A 13,211-nucleotide genomic window follows, 5' to 3' on the forward strand; every position below is an offset into this window, starting at 1 on the left:
CTAAAACTCAGTAGTTTATGGTAAATAGGCACCGAGAAAATTTGCAGTAGCTGTTCAAATAAATGTAGGAGACTTCAAGCAATTCATCATACTAAATTTACTTCAAAATTTAGTGTCTCTTCACAAATGGTATTTTAAGAAAACATTCTTGATGAAAGTTAGTTGGGTTCTTCAGAAAGCATTAACAGCTTCCCCATAGAAAATAATTTTTGCCCTCTCAGAACTGGGCAGAAAATGATCTATTGAAACCAAATGCATAAATTATGCATGTAATACAACTTGCTTTGAAATGATGAGTCTGATCAGAGCCTGCTGGCAATTAAACAGAGTTCTAAAAGATCAGCTGTGTTTGAGAATCATCAGAACTCTCAATGCGGATATGATTTGTAGGCGTGCTAGCAGCACCTACTTATCAAATTAAGCACTTGGATTCTCTCCTCAGAACTAATTGGTGACGACAGAGGTAATATTTTTATTCTTGTCACCAAGGATGATGATAATGCAGAAGAGGTTTAAGAAGATTGTGTATTTACAGCATTGTAAATGCAAGGCAAAGGCACCCAGCTCTTCACAGCTGGATATTACGAGTCCTCCAGGATTCTAAAATATTAGATTACAGTATCGCTATGTTTAAACTTGAAATTTTATATCGTTTACAATAGAAAAATAACAACCCGCCGTGCTAAATCCATGTACACAATGAAGCTTGATGGGAACAAGGCAGTGCAAGATTCACCTCAGGCCTTATCCACAACTGCAGTGTGTGGTGGTCTGCGCTGGAGGGGCACAGGTCCACAAATGGGAGGAGAGGTGTGCTACCAGCAGCTGCTGGCTGGAGGAGTAAGAGGCTTGTGTCGTTGATGTGGCTGTGATAGTTGGTGTTCTGTCTGTTTAAGGTTTTTATTTGGTAAATGCATCCATGCCTGTGGCATCTGACTAGACTATAAGTGGAGGTGTGACAGAGCCTAGGCAAGCCTCCAGGAGGAGTGGAGGGAGCAGGTGAGAGTGCTGTAGAGGGTTTGGGGATACTTAAACTGTTAACTTGCTTAGAAATTCTTAATTTTAATTTTCAGTTTAATCCAGTTCCCGAGACTTAAGACAATCACATTTGTTGGGGTTTTTTCCTCCCTCCAGTTACTTTTCTAGTACATGAGAAAAAGAATGTTTCAGTTATATATGTATATTTTCATGGCAGAGAATGCATTTCTGTCATACCTTGACAAAGCAAACCATGGACATATTAAATGAGAAAGGAGAAAGATAGATATTTGGTTTATAGTTGTGGTTTGTTTTGAACTGAATAAGTCTGAAAATACTAGATAAAAACTGCAGATCAAGAGAAAGGACTCCATAAGCTTTTTCTAGATTGTTCATCAAACACCCAACTGACAACACTACAACAAGAAAGTGTTCTTAAGTAATGTCTTCAGTTTTGCAAAAGCATTGTGGCTCTGAAATACATTATTAAATCTGTGTTGTTTAGATAATAGGACAGGGAAAGACACTTGTGCTGAGTCCTGTGTCAAATTCTTCAGGGCATGTTTTAATTCTAGTTCACTTGCTGGATTTCACAGCTATTTGTCTGGGTATTGGGGTAATTTGGAGGGTTGAGTGAAGCCAGATGACTGTAATGAACTCACTTTGTGTCTTTGACTCATTATGACAAAAAAAAAAAAAGCTCTTTATGGGGTATTTTGTATTGTATTGTATTTTGTATTTTGTATTGTTAAGACTTCTTTTCCTCCTGTCTCTCAAACTTTCTCTGGGCCTTTGCACCATCACTAATAATTACATCAAATTAATTCAGCATAATTGAGTTAATTATCAGCACTGGAGGTTAACAACATGACTTCAACTGAAGCAAAGCTTTTATCCCCCTTTTCCTGAAGGTTTCACAAAATGTAAACAAATCTGAATCACAGATGAAACCTAAGGCAGCTCCATTTCCATCAAGTGCTTTTGCCAGTCAGAAGAATTATCCTGCCACATTCATTCACGCAGATGGGTGTTGATAAATGTGCTGTCTGCTGTAAAGGGAAAAAAATACTGTGACACTCTTTATCAACTTCCAAGTACATTAGAAAAAAGGAAATATTTTAATCACTATAGAGCCATTCAGTCTAAACCAGACAGAATAATAATTAATAAATTCAGATGTATAGAGGGTATTGAACCTGGGTTAGCTGCCATACCTCAAAAAGAATTAAGACGTAGTTAAGGGTAGTGCTTTGAATTAGGGATGCTATTGTGATTCACTATGTAGGACATAATGAATAGCATGATTCCTTGTAGGAAGTGGTAGTTTGAGAATCAGAAGAGTTTCTATTCCCAGCTCTGCTATTGACTCATTGTGTGACTTTGCACAAGCCACTTAATTTTCTGGAGCACAGTTTCTTTTCTTAGACATTTTCCTTATTAGAGGTGCAAGAGGCTAGGTTTGTCTTTCTGCTCTGCTTCCATGGTCTAAGCATAGTGCAGTGGGATATTGGACTCACTGGTGTCTCAATGCATTGTGGTGGCTCTCTGCACTAGTATGCCAAGAATTCTGCCTTTGCCAAGAGTACAAGCAAGCTTTTACCTTTAGCACCAAGGGCTGAAATTGAAAGCCAACTCACACTTTCTGCGAAGTGCAGCATGTTTGTTTTAATCTGTTATAACAAGAGCTCTGAGCTGTACAGATCAAGAGTTCTGGCTTGGACTTAACTCTATAGACAATAAAATATAATTTTTATTTTCTTCTCCTAACTTCATCCCAGCCAGAACTATAAATTAGTTACTCAGTAGAGTTGATGTGTTGTTTTCAGTCAATTAAAAGCAAGCTCAGTACTTCCAAAACCAAATTGTGGGTAACCTCTGCAGTTCTCAAATTTGTAAGAATATTTTTGAGAGTATTTGCTTTTTTCATCTTGCTGCCTTCACCAATGTAATTTAAATCCAGGAAGAAGGAGAGAAGTTGTGTCACTAATATGGAAACTCTCAACATATGCTTTCTTTTCTCATGGAAATCATGTCCTTGACTTGCCATGAAAACAGATGACACAGAGCCTTCTTCCTCAGAGGATGTGCTGAGTGTGCAGCTCCCTGTTAGCACCACAGGGAGAATTACACGCCTGGGAGGTCATCCTGTGCTGTATGTGACTGCAGGTTGTTAATGTCAGTGGAGCTGTGCTGGCCTGTGGATGTTGCTAGGGGTCTGATCTATCGATAGACTTCCAAAGCCTATGTAGAATTTACAAAACTGTCCTCTTCCGGCATACAGTGTTTTCCTTTTGGAGGCCTATCAGAACAGGAGAGAAACAACAAGGACTGAGCTAATGTAGACAACAACACATTTAGTCCCGTGCTCAAGCAATATGTAGGCCTGCAATTTAAGTACATTACACTAGGTAACATCTGCCATCACTGTCAGCTGTGGCTGTAATTGCTTCCCTGTTTTAAGTGGGTCGGATGGTGAAGCACTGGAATTAATTGTTAAGTAGCTCTTACTGGAGCCAGGTACTGCTTTCCTATATGGAGTTCCTTCAACATTTTTTTGTTCATATCAAAAGAATATCTTGCAAGATACTATTATTTTAGAAAGCTATAATATGTAGAGGAGAATGGTCCCTGAATGAACGAGGAGTGCTCTTATGCCCTCCAAAGCATGGATAATGGGCAAGTCTCATACTGCAGTTAGCCATGTGAGGAGCTCTCTCTTGTGGCATCCCATTGCTGCCAACAGAGGTTTTTCAGGGATAAGGGTCCTTTCTCAAAAAACAGTTGCTGGAATGGGAGCTCTTTCTTTGCAATAAACTTGTTGCCAGCCAGACTTTTCCTTTGGTTTTGTTATGAAACGTTCTTTTCAAGCTATGCTAGGCCATGGAGAGGGACAGTAAAACTTTTGAGAAAACTTGATATGGCTTTAAGACCTCAGACATGTTCCTAAGATATGGTGTGCATCTGCCCACATGATTAGCTGTTGGTGTGGTAACAATCCCTGATTAGTGGACTGTACAAGTTAAAATCCCCCTTAAGAGGCTAAAGACTCCTAGACATAAATGTTCTGTAACACTGCTGCTTAGAAACATTCCTCCATGAACATGCGTGTATTTTGCTGAAGATGTGGTGGGCCCGATGGTATATTCCACCACAGACAGAGTTTATGTCAGAGAAGGTTTTGGCTCAAGTTATTACTTGGATTGAGGGAAAAGGATTAGAAGATGCTAAATTTCAGTAGGCGTGGATTTGAAATAATGAGACAGCAAATTGTTCTTGATGCTGCTGTAAAGGATAATGTAAATTGGGAAGGAAGATTACAGGGCGAACTGTAGATACAAGGGTATTGCACAAGTACCCTCGTCACTAGTCTAGGGATTATGTGTGTATAGTTAGGACTGGAATGATGTGCTGCGGGGATCAGTAAAATGAGAGGTTGTACTGGAGAGCTCTATTATAGTGGAATGTGATGTTTGTACTAAAGGAATGTTAAGAGGTATATGTTAGGCTTTCTTGATTTAAAAAAAAAAAGTTCTTATTATTCCGTTAGTCAGTAGTGAGGGTCACAGTGACTTCTTTTCCTTTTTTAAATCATGACTCTTTACCTTCCCATGATTTTGTCCTTCTACTGAACTTTTGTGCTTTTACTTTCTTGAATAGAGCCCTTGCTGCACTAAGTGGTAGCTGCTTGTTTGAATTATGTACTTTTACCCTCTTGCCTTTTTATAAAAAAAGTTGGATTACATGAACAAAATGAGCCAATCTTAAAGCATAAAGGTAAAATGAACTTTAACTGGTTTCAATACTCTCTGAATTGAGTTAGGAACCATGACAAAACTTTATGTAAAACTTAGGATTCTTGAGGATCTGTGTAAGGTGCTTCTTCCCATGGTTGTGACCAATCGTTCATAGAATTAATGTTTTCATTAATCAAAACTAGCATGTTGGCATCCTTCAAAAGAACTTTCATACTTTATGCAGCTAACTTGTTATTCATCCTTTAATAAAATTTGTGGTATCTTATGTTGTGCCCAATGGGAAGCTCTTAAACTGAGGATTCAGATAGCATAGAAGGTGATATAAGCCCAGTCAAAAAGTTAGTATCTAATAGCTGTCATGAAGCAGTAGGGAGAATCATGATGACTGAAGTGGAATTAAGCACTGGAACATTTCAAAGTACAATATTTACAAGGAATGAACAAGCCGTTTCTTTTAAAGCTCATTGCACCAAGATACAATTCGATTCATATTCAGGTGTGATCTCAAAGGTAAATATTTACAGATTTGGCCACTGAGAGCAAAATTCATGTTGACAGCAGTTGAACTGAGCAGTTTACAGCTGGGAAGATAAAGTTCCTTTGAGACTGTGCCTTTCAGAATTTCCTTTAAGCTGAGAAGTCGTTGTCAGGAGAAAATAAGTAGAGAAGTTTGAATTGCATCTAAACCAGGGAGATTCCTATCCCTCTGTTGCTGCCTGAACTTGGCATTTAGTGAACATGCTCTGAAGAATATTACTCTAATTAGTCTGAGCATGCTTATTAATTATCCAGAACACAGTAATTTGACCTCAGTGGTGGGCAGCATGTTTCATCACTGGTGTTCGATTGCAAAAGTCTCCATGTTTTGTTTGCCATATTTGATGCATTACATGTCTCTGCTTTGTGATGCCAAATGAGAGTGTAAGATAAGCCATTTGCTCTGTAGTTTTGGTTAATTTGTTTAAGTGGTCTTTGTTGTGACAAGAATTTGAAGTCTTTTTAAGGCCCAAACCCAGGTATTTTGTTCATTTTTATAATCCTGTTGATCACATGTATATTCAGTTTTTCTTTACCTTCCTGTATGGTAAAGCCTTGACTGAGACCTAACAAAAAGACATTATCGGTCTGATTTGCTGTTGCCTAAGTTGCCTTACACCACACCAGCAGTAAAAGGATCATAAAGTGAGTGCACGTATGAAGTATAATCTACATTTGATTGGTAGGAAAACTTCTTGAACCCTGAAAATACACTTCTGATGTGCTACCGATGCCAGGATACCAGCTGTGTTCAGCTTTGTTCAGCACCTTGTTACATTTTCAGGTTTGAGTCCAGAAGGACAACTAGGTTGTTATGGTTTGACTCTGTAATGTACTATTAAAACATGACCCAGGGAAGTCTGCATTAACTCAGGCAACTCATGTTAGACTAACAAGTCTGTGCCTTGCAGGTGCTGGGCTGCAGTTGATTGTCAGGACAGTTCAACTGTGTGAAGTTTATTCCTTTTCATCCTTTACAACAGACGTTCAGTTGTAGATTGAGGGCTGGATGAATAGCTGTGGTAGCAGCCCATATCTCTTTTTTTTTTTTTTTTTTTTAATTATTTAAATATGGGTGTACATGATGAAATGAAGCTCTATTCTACTTCCAGAGGTAAGGTTACTTTTTTCCCTTTATTCATGGTTTTCCTTGTGTATGCATTTAGGGATCACTGGGAACTGATGTTCAGTTGGTTGTTCAATATGATTATCTAGTTCTTTTTTCAGAACTGTTCCTTCTAGGGTATGGTTCCATATTGTGTAGGTATAACCTCCGCTCAGAGTTGCTTGCATAATGTTCAGGAGTATTAAAGCACATCCTCAGACCCAGCTAATCTAGAAGTTTACCACAATTTTCCTGATTGCCCTGTTGTCATTGTGTACAGCTCTAGCAATCTTTGTCATCCTCAAGGTTTTCCAGTTATATTGTTTATATTTGCTGAGAGGAAGCTGATAGTGTTGAATAGCATTAGGCATAATACTGCTGTAGAACAGCATGAAGGGTGTCCAGCCGATGGTGATCCCTTGGTGATCCTTCATCAATCAACCGGTCTTTCAGATCTATCATTTGGCCATTTCTTGATCTCCTGTGTGCTCTATTAATATTATGCAAAGCTGACTTTACCCTGTAGGACGGTGCCTCCAGAATGGGCTGCTGTCACACTGTCATTTGACTGCTGCTTTGCCTCACACATCAAGCAGAGCATAATGCAGATAAGGATGGAAAGTGAAGTGAACGGGACAAAGCTATTGTCATTTGTGCAATAGGACTTTACAGATCATATTTAGAAAGGACAAAATCCACAACAATTACAGACTGCAGCTCTTCAGAAGTGATCACATCAAGACATCAGATCTCAATAAAAGCCCAGCATGCTGGAGTGATGTGCTTATTAGAAAGGGACTTCAGCATTGTACGTGCTCACCCGTACACAAGAAGGGGTGTATCTACAGGGCGGGCCACTGCCCAGGGCTGCAAAACATCCAGTAGCTCTGTGAATGTGGCTTGGTAGGGTCGGATGTTTGTTGGTTTGCCTAGGGCAGCAGAACTTGTAGAGCTGGCCTTGGACACAGTGTACTAGTCACTCTCCTGTGACCTACTGGGGAATAAAAGAAATGCGTTACAGTGTGATAACCAGAGAAGGCGGTTAGTTCACTGAAACTGGTGAGGTCTGCCACTCTGCTGCAATGGGTTGTAAGTATATGTAAGAAGTTGGAGTCCAGAATCATAGGCCTTTCCAATATTTTCTATCTGGAAACCTGTGAAACCTGGGAGGGAGGATGGATACAGACAAATACTAAGACAAAAGAGTAAGAATCCTCAGTAGCAGCAGTCCACTTGGGTGTCTTTCTGGATTGATGTCAAAACACGAACCAAGATGATTTGTGTTTAAAGAGGTTTTGAGCGGCTTCCAGTTTCATTCTTATTTTGGCAGTTTGATTATTACTTCCCTTTGCAGAAAATGTTACCATCTCCTTTTGCAGAAATACCACTTTTGGAATCTGTAGTCATACTAATAAAAACAGGTCCAGTGGAGGGATGATGAGTCAGGTTACAGAACTTGGCTATAAATTTTTAATACTAATTTCACTAGTGATTTCTCATTGCTCAGAGAGTCTGTTATCAGACAATTAGATTTATGTTTTCAAGGAAGGCAAATAACTTTGGCACCTTAGGAAAATGAATAAAGTGTTCAGAGTTAACACTGAGTTTCCAAGATAACTAAAATCACACGCAGGTTTGAAAAAAAGCCCTGTCCATTTCTCTGCTGTTTTATAAGTGCTTATACTGCTGGGAATATTCTGAAGGATCTTACTAATTATAACTAAATGAATGCTGCTCAATAGATGCTTTACATTTCTTTTTCTTTGATTAATTTTTTTTTTTGATGGTGTTTGTTTGCTTGATCCTAATATGCAAAATCCACTCTGTACTTCTCTGTGATGTTCTTGATTGAATCCAAACACAGACAACTAAGACTCGGGGAGATGCTATGGGGCTTGGGGGTTTTTAATTGGGGAATTTATTCTCGAATGTGCAATGTGATCAACTCGCATAACAGTCAATCTGGAGCAAGAGCCCAGAGCCAGCTGCAAACTCTGGTACCAGCTTTAGGATCCCACGGGCACCTCCAGTAACACAGAGCCAGCAGCAGAAAATAGCATCAGTGTCTCTCTCCATTTCTAGTTTCTTTTCCCTCCATCTTCTGTTTTGTGTGCTTGGCTTTGTGTGGGATGGCAGTGGTCAATGGCAATGCATTTCCCAGCGGACAATCTGATTGTAAAGATAAGTTTGTCATGAAAGACTGTTCAGTGCTCAGAATGCTGAGGCAGTCGGGGTGGGTGGTGGTGGTGGTAGGGAACCTGGCTCCATTCTGCTGAGTACTGCATGGTGGTTGGTTGGTATTCAGTGCCTGTGGATCTTTGCCCTGTGGCAGGGAGTGTGTCTCACCTGACAGCAGTGAGCTAGCAAAGCAGTGTTCCAGGCTACCTTCGTACCAGTTAATTGCATAAAATCCAGGCTGGTCTTGGTTCCTTGTAGTAAAAAATGGACGTAATGTTACTGTGGTGCTTTACTAGGTTACTGTAAAATCAGTACTTTAAAGATCATAAGGTTTGACTGGGATAGGGAATCATAAATTCCCGAGTAAGACTGCTAGAGATGTAATGCTTTGAAGTAATAAGAAAACCCATTTCCAGCCTATGTACTGGGGGGAATAAGAGGGAAGGGAAGGCCAACCTGTAAACAGCACCAGCTCAGGTAACTTTTGCAGGCTGTTAATTAGCACTTCGAGTCTCTGAAGCACAGCTTGGGTGGCCATTTAACTAGTCTAGAGGGGTTGAGGTTCTAACTGTTGAACCATAGGGATTTGCTTGAAAGACAGTCACAATAGCAAAAAAAAAACCCAACAAAGCGTCTGAGAGCAGTGACATAGTGTCATATCAGTGTTATCTTGGGTTCAGCCGTACACTGGGTCAATTGACAGGCTTGCTAATGCAGAGTGCAAGATTAATTGGCTTTGGTCAGCCTTGCTTCGCTCTCTGAGTATCATTATCAGGAATGTAAATGATTATGCAATGCAGAGAAATGCCACAATAATCTCAGTGTCTCCTTTTCTACTTGCCTCTTTTTAAACAGGGCTTTATCTAAATGCAAATGTGATTTCAGCCTTCTGATTAGGACATTATACAGTCATCCATTCCAGAAAAGCACAATTAGCGGATTATTTTATTTCTGACTCAACAGTTCTTGGTTTAGATAGTTCGTTTATTGTGCTATGCCTGATATTTAAGTTATCAGAAGGAGATTTACATTATTAGTTGGGATTATAGCCAGTTTTTGTCAGGTCGAGGTTTTTTTCTTGGCAGATAAATATGGTAACATTTATGGGATGTTTTTAGAACAAAAGGCAATAGTGCAGATTCTTACTATGCTTCATTGTCCTCTTTGTACAAAGTAAGGGCAAATTACAATATTAACTATGCAAATTCTCCAGTGTTGTGGTGTGTACAAGTGCAGAGTTTAGTCTTACCTATTTTCAAGATCTATTCCCTGTTGTGTTTTACTTATACAGTGCCCTAGTGTCTTACAAGTTGGTACTGGGTCAGATCATAAGATTATTTCCCATTGTGCAGCCATTTAACCAAAGCAGCCATTGAGTTTTCCGTGTGCTGTGGTAGATTTCCAGTGCGGCTGGAAATGATACTGCAAACCGTGTGAAGTTACATGCTTAAAAAAATACAGATCTTTGATGCTGAACTTCCTTGTGAAGCTTACCACGTCACAAAATCTGTAGCATTTTTGCAGCTATGAATCTGTCAGAACTCATGATCTTCTCTTTCTCTTTTCCCGTAGGAGCCTCATACAGTGTACGTTCAGTAACTAGACCTGCTGAAAACTTTGCTCTTCAAATCTATTAGGAAGTCTGGTGTTTGTGGGAAGGTGAAGAATTTTTTAAATTCACCAGTGTATGTGTATTTGTCACGTGATCTGGATTCAACAGCTCATCATTTTCCTATGAAAAACTACTGCACTGGAAAATTCCTAATTACCTATAGTAAACCAACATTTTCAATTCTATTGATCTATTTAATCCTTCCATGTTTACATGACTCTGGTTCTTGCTCTCTCCCATAGCTTAGTATCTTTATGCTTAACCAAGCCATTCTATAAATTCCCAACACATGAGAGATCTTTGCTTTTGTGGCAGGAACTCTATTAAACCACTTAGATTTAACTAGAGCACAATGACATATGATGAGTGTACACAGCAAAGCCTAGAAACAACTCAACAAATTGGCTCTAGTCCCAAAGCACGTTTTGGGATCTGTATTGAATTGGGAAGCTTCACTGTATTTAATGGGAATTTGTGAAATACAGAGTCAGGTTCTTAGGGTCAGAGGGACCATACCAGTTCTTACTAGCTAAGGATCTAGACCCACCCCAAAAAACTGTGTATGCCTTTAAATTTGGATTTGGATCAATCTGAATCCGACCGCATTTCTGTAATGGATAAAAAAAAAATATTCCCATAGGTTCTGTGCAAGTACCAAGTTGAATCCTATGCCCAGTCCTAACTTGCACTGAATTCAGGGTTGAGCGTAGACACAGAATGTATTTTAATTTGCTGTGTAGTGGAGTGAGGGGTTTGCTTAAATCTAGATGCACAGATGGTCTTTGTGTTCTGGTCCCTTGTAGCACTACACTTGTGTTGGTAAGTCACAGGCAGTGCTTAGTGCCCTATCACTTAATGTAAACGATGCTCTTTGTCTCTTTAACATGTGTGTGGATTTATCATTTTAAGAAGTAGAACTTATTACTGTAGCAAGTTTTACTGTCCATAGATACATTTAATTAAATAGGGGAATTTTGATGTTTCAGAGATATTTTTTAACTTTATTTTGGGAAAGCTTAATTTGGGATATAGTGTCCAAATCTCAACTCTGTCTGCACTCAGGGTTATCGAATGGGTCCATTTTTTCTTATTTTTATTATTATACACTTGTATATATTACATGAAAGATGAAAAAAAACAACCCTCTTCAGTATGAAGAATGCAAAAATTATGATAATGGCAAAAGCAATTGAAGCTGGTGTTTTTATAATGTTCATCCCTTATTTTCAAATATCCACATTTCCTGGATTATTTGGCTGCTTTAGTATATTGACCCTCTACTTGCAGGAGAGTAGACTATTTTAAGAACAGAAGTGCCCTGTGTTCCAAGTGTGGCAATAGTTTAACTGTATAGTAATGATGAATGCCCAGTCTTTGCGCTTGGCCAGGGAAGTGGCACATCTCAAGTTTTTTCCTTCAAGGCAGTTGTTTCCCTGTGGACCCTTTGTGTAAGATGTGGAAGGCCTTCGTGATCTACTGACCCTGTTAGCCTTGCTCCCCATGCCAGGTCAGGACTATGGAGCACAGCAAAGTGATCAGATGGCTTCAGGTATTCTTGTATGTGAATTGCCCAACTTAACATGTAGCTACTTGAGTTCTAAACAACAAACTAACTGTATTGGAGCTTGAATTTCAGAATTGGAGAATATGTACAACTGCCCCTGAAGGAAGGAGAAAAGAACCTTGATTGGAGCCAGAGATATCTTGTGTGAAACTGGTCAGTTAATGTCTGTGGCTCATTTCTAGTTGATGAAAGCTGTCTGTGGTCTGAGCAGTGTTCCAGTGTCTATTTCGGTCACTTGGAGACCCTCAGGGCACGGTAATAGAAGATTTAAAAATATATAAAGCTAGGTAGATGTCTGTAGGTAGAACATCTCTGGACAGTAATTCTTAAGCTTCAGTAATTTTTGTAACAGACTCTAGAAGATGCTTTAATGAAAGCAGATTTGAAGCTAACAGGTGGCCCTGTCTTCATTGTTGTAAAGTTATTTTACATTATATGTTTTTAATAGAATTTATTATGTATCAATTTGGTGTTTTTTTATTTTCAACAGCTAAAAAGCTCAGTAATGGCGCCGTTACCAAATGCTGAATTAGTTCAGAACTCCTTGCAGTTGTATCGTTACCTGCTCTGATGCTGTAAGCAACTTCCCAAAGAGAATATTCGTCAGCATTACCGACATGCTATCAGGCAGGTGAGAAACAGCTTTCTGTCGGTGGAGTTCAGTGGTCTGAGTCTTATCATTTTTTTTCCTACAGTTTGGACCAATTCCTTCTAACTCCCAGCACTTAAAAATTATTCTTTGGCAAGCTTGAAATGTTTGGGGATTTGGAGGATTCCACAGGGAATATGGGAAGGAGCATTTCTTTGTGTTTGCTTTGAATTCAAAAGCTTCTGTTTCCCTTGGCTTTCATCTCTAATTCTTGTGTTAGTCAAGAGTGTGAACAATCATTTCTTAGTAAACTAAACACGTGTTTTATGGTCACTTACTGTTTCCTTGTCAGTCTTTTTTGATATATATATATATAGCCTGCCCCCATCCCCCAGCCAGGTAAATCTTGTTAACTTGTTCACATGGAGGTAATTTCATGCCTTTGATCATACCTGTTGTCCTGTGTCTTTTTAATTTTAGCATACCAGACAGTTTTAGTTGTCCTGAATTGAAGTTCTCTGGTGGTTTTTGCTAACAGTGCATGAATGCAGTAAAATACTTAGTATAAACACATACAACAAAGAGTTGTTATGGAAATAGCACAGCCAAGTGCTAGAATGTGTGCCTTTACCTTCTGAGATCAACAGCTTGTTTGCATCAAATATTTCCTTTGGTATTTAGAAGTGATCCTTGTTTGACAGCTCTTGCATGAGGTTGGGTAGTCAGTGTAACACTCTGAATGTTGTAGAGTTTCAAAGTTCATGCAGATGAAGATGATCCTGAGCGAATCCAACAGATTATTAAGAGAGCCATTGAAGATGCTGACTGGGTCATGAACAAAGTAAGTGCATCAGGTTGTCTTAAGTTTTGCTTTCGTGGATCAGATCAAAGAA

At 39.1% G+C, this 13,211-nt stretch overlaps 1 protein-coding gene across 1 annotated transcript in view; it reads left to right on the top strand.

The window, feature by feature from the left end:
- The window catches only part of LYRM9 (LYR motif containing 9), a 43,297-nt gene that overhangs the window by 28,023 nt on the left and 2,063 nt on the right, over positions 1-13,211 (top strand). The window contains 3 exon segments of the mRNA XM_054085341.1: positions 10,126-10,212; positions 12,220-12,360; positions 13,067-13,159. Of these exon segments, the coding sequence (XP_053941316.1) occupies positions 12,235-12,360; positions 13,067-13,159 (219 nt within the window). The 5' untranslated portion in view covers positions 10,126-10,212; positions 12,220-12,234.

The sequence above is a fragment of the Cuculus canorus genome, chromosome 20, assembly GCF_017976375.1.
Source record: "Cuculus canorus isolate bCucCan1 chromosome 20, bCucCan1.pri, whole genome shotgun sequence".
Lineage (NCBI taxonomy): Eukaryota > Metazoa > Chordata > Aves > Cuculiformes > Cuculidae > Cuculus > Cuculus canorus.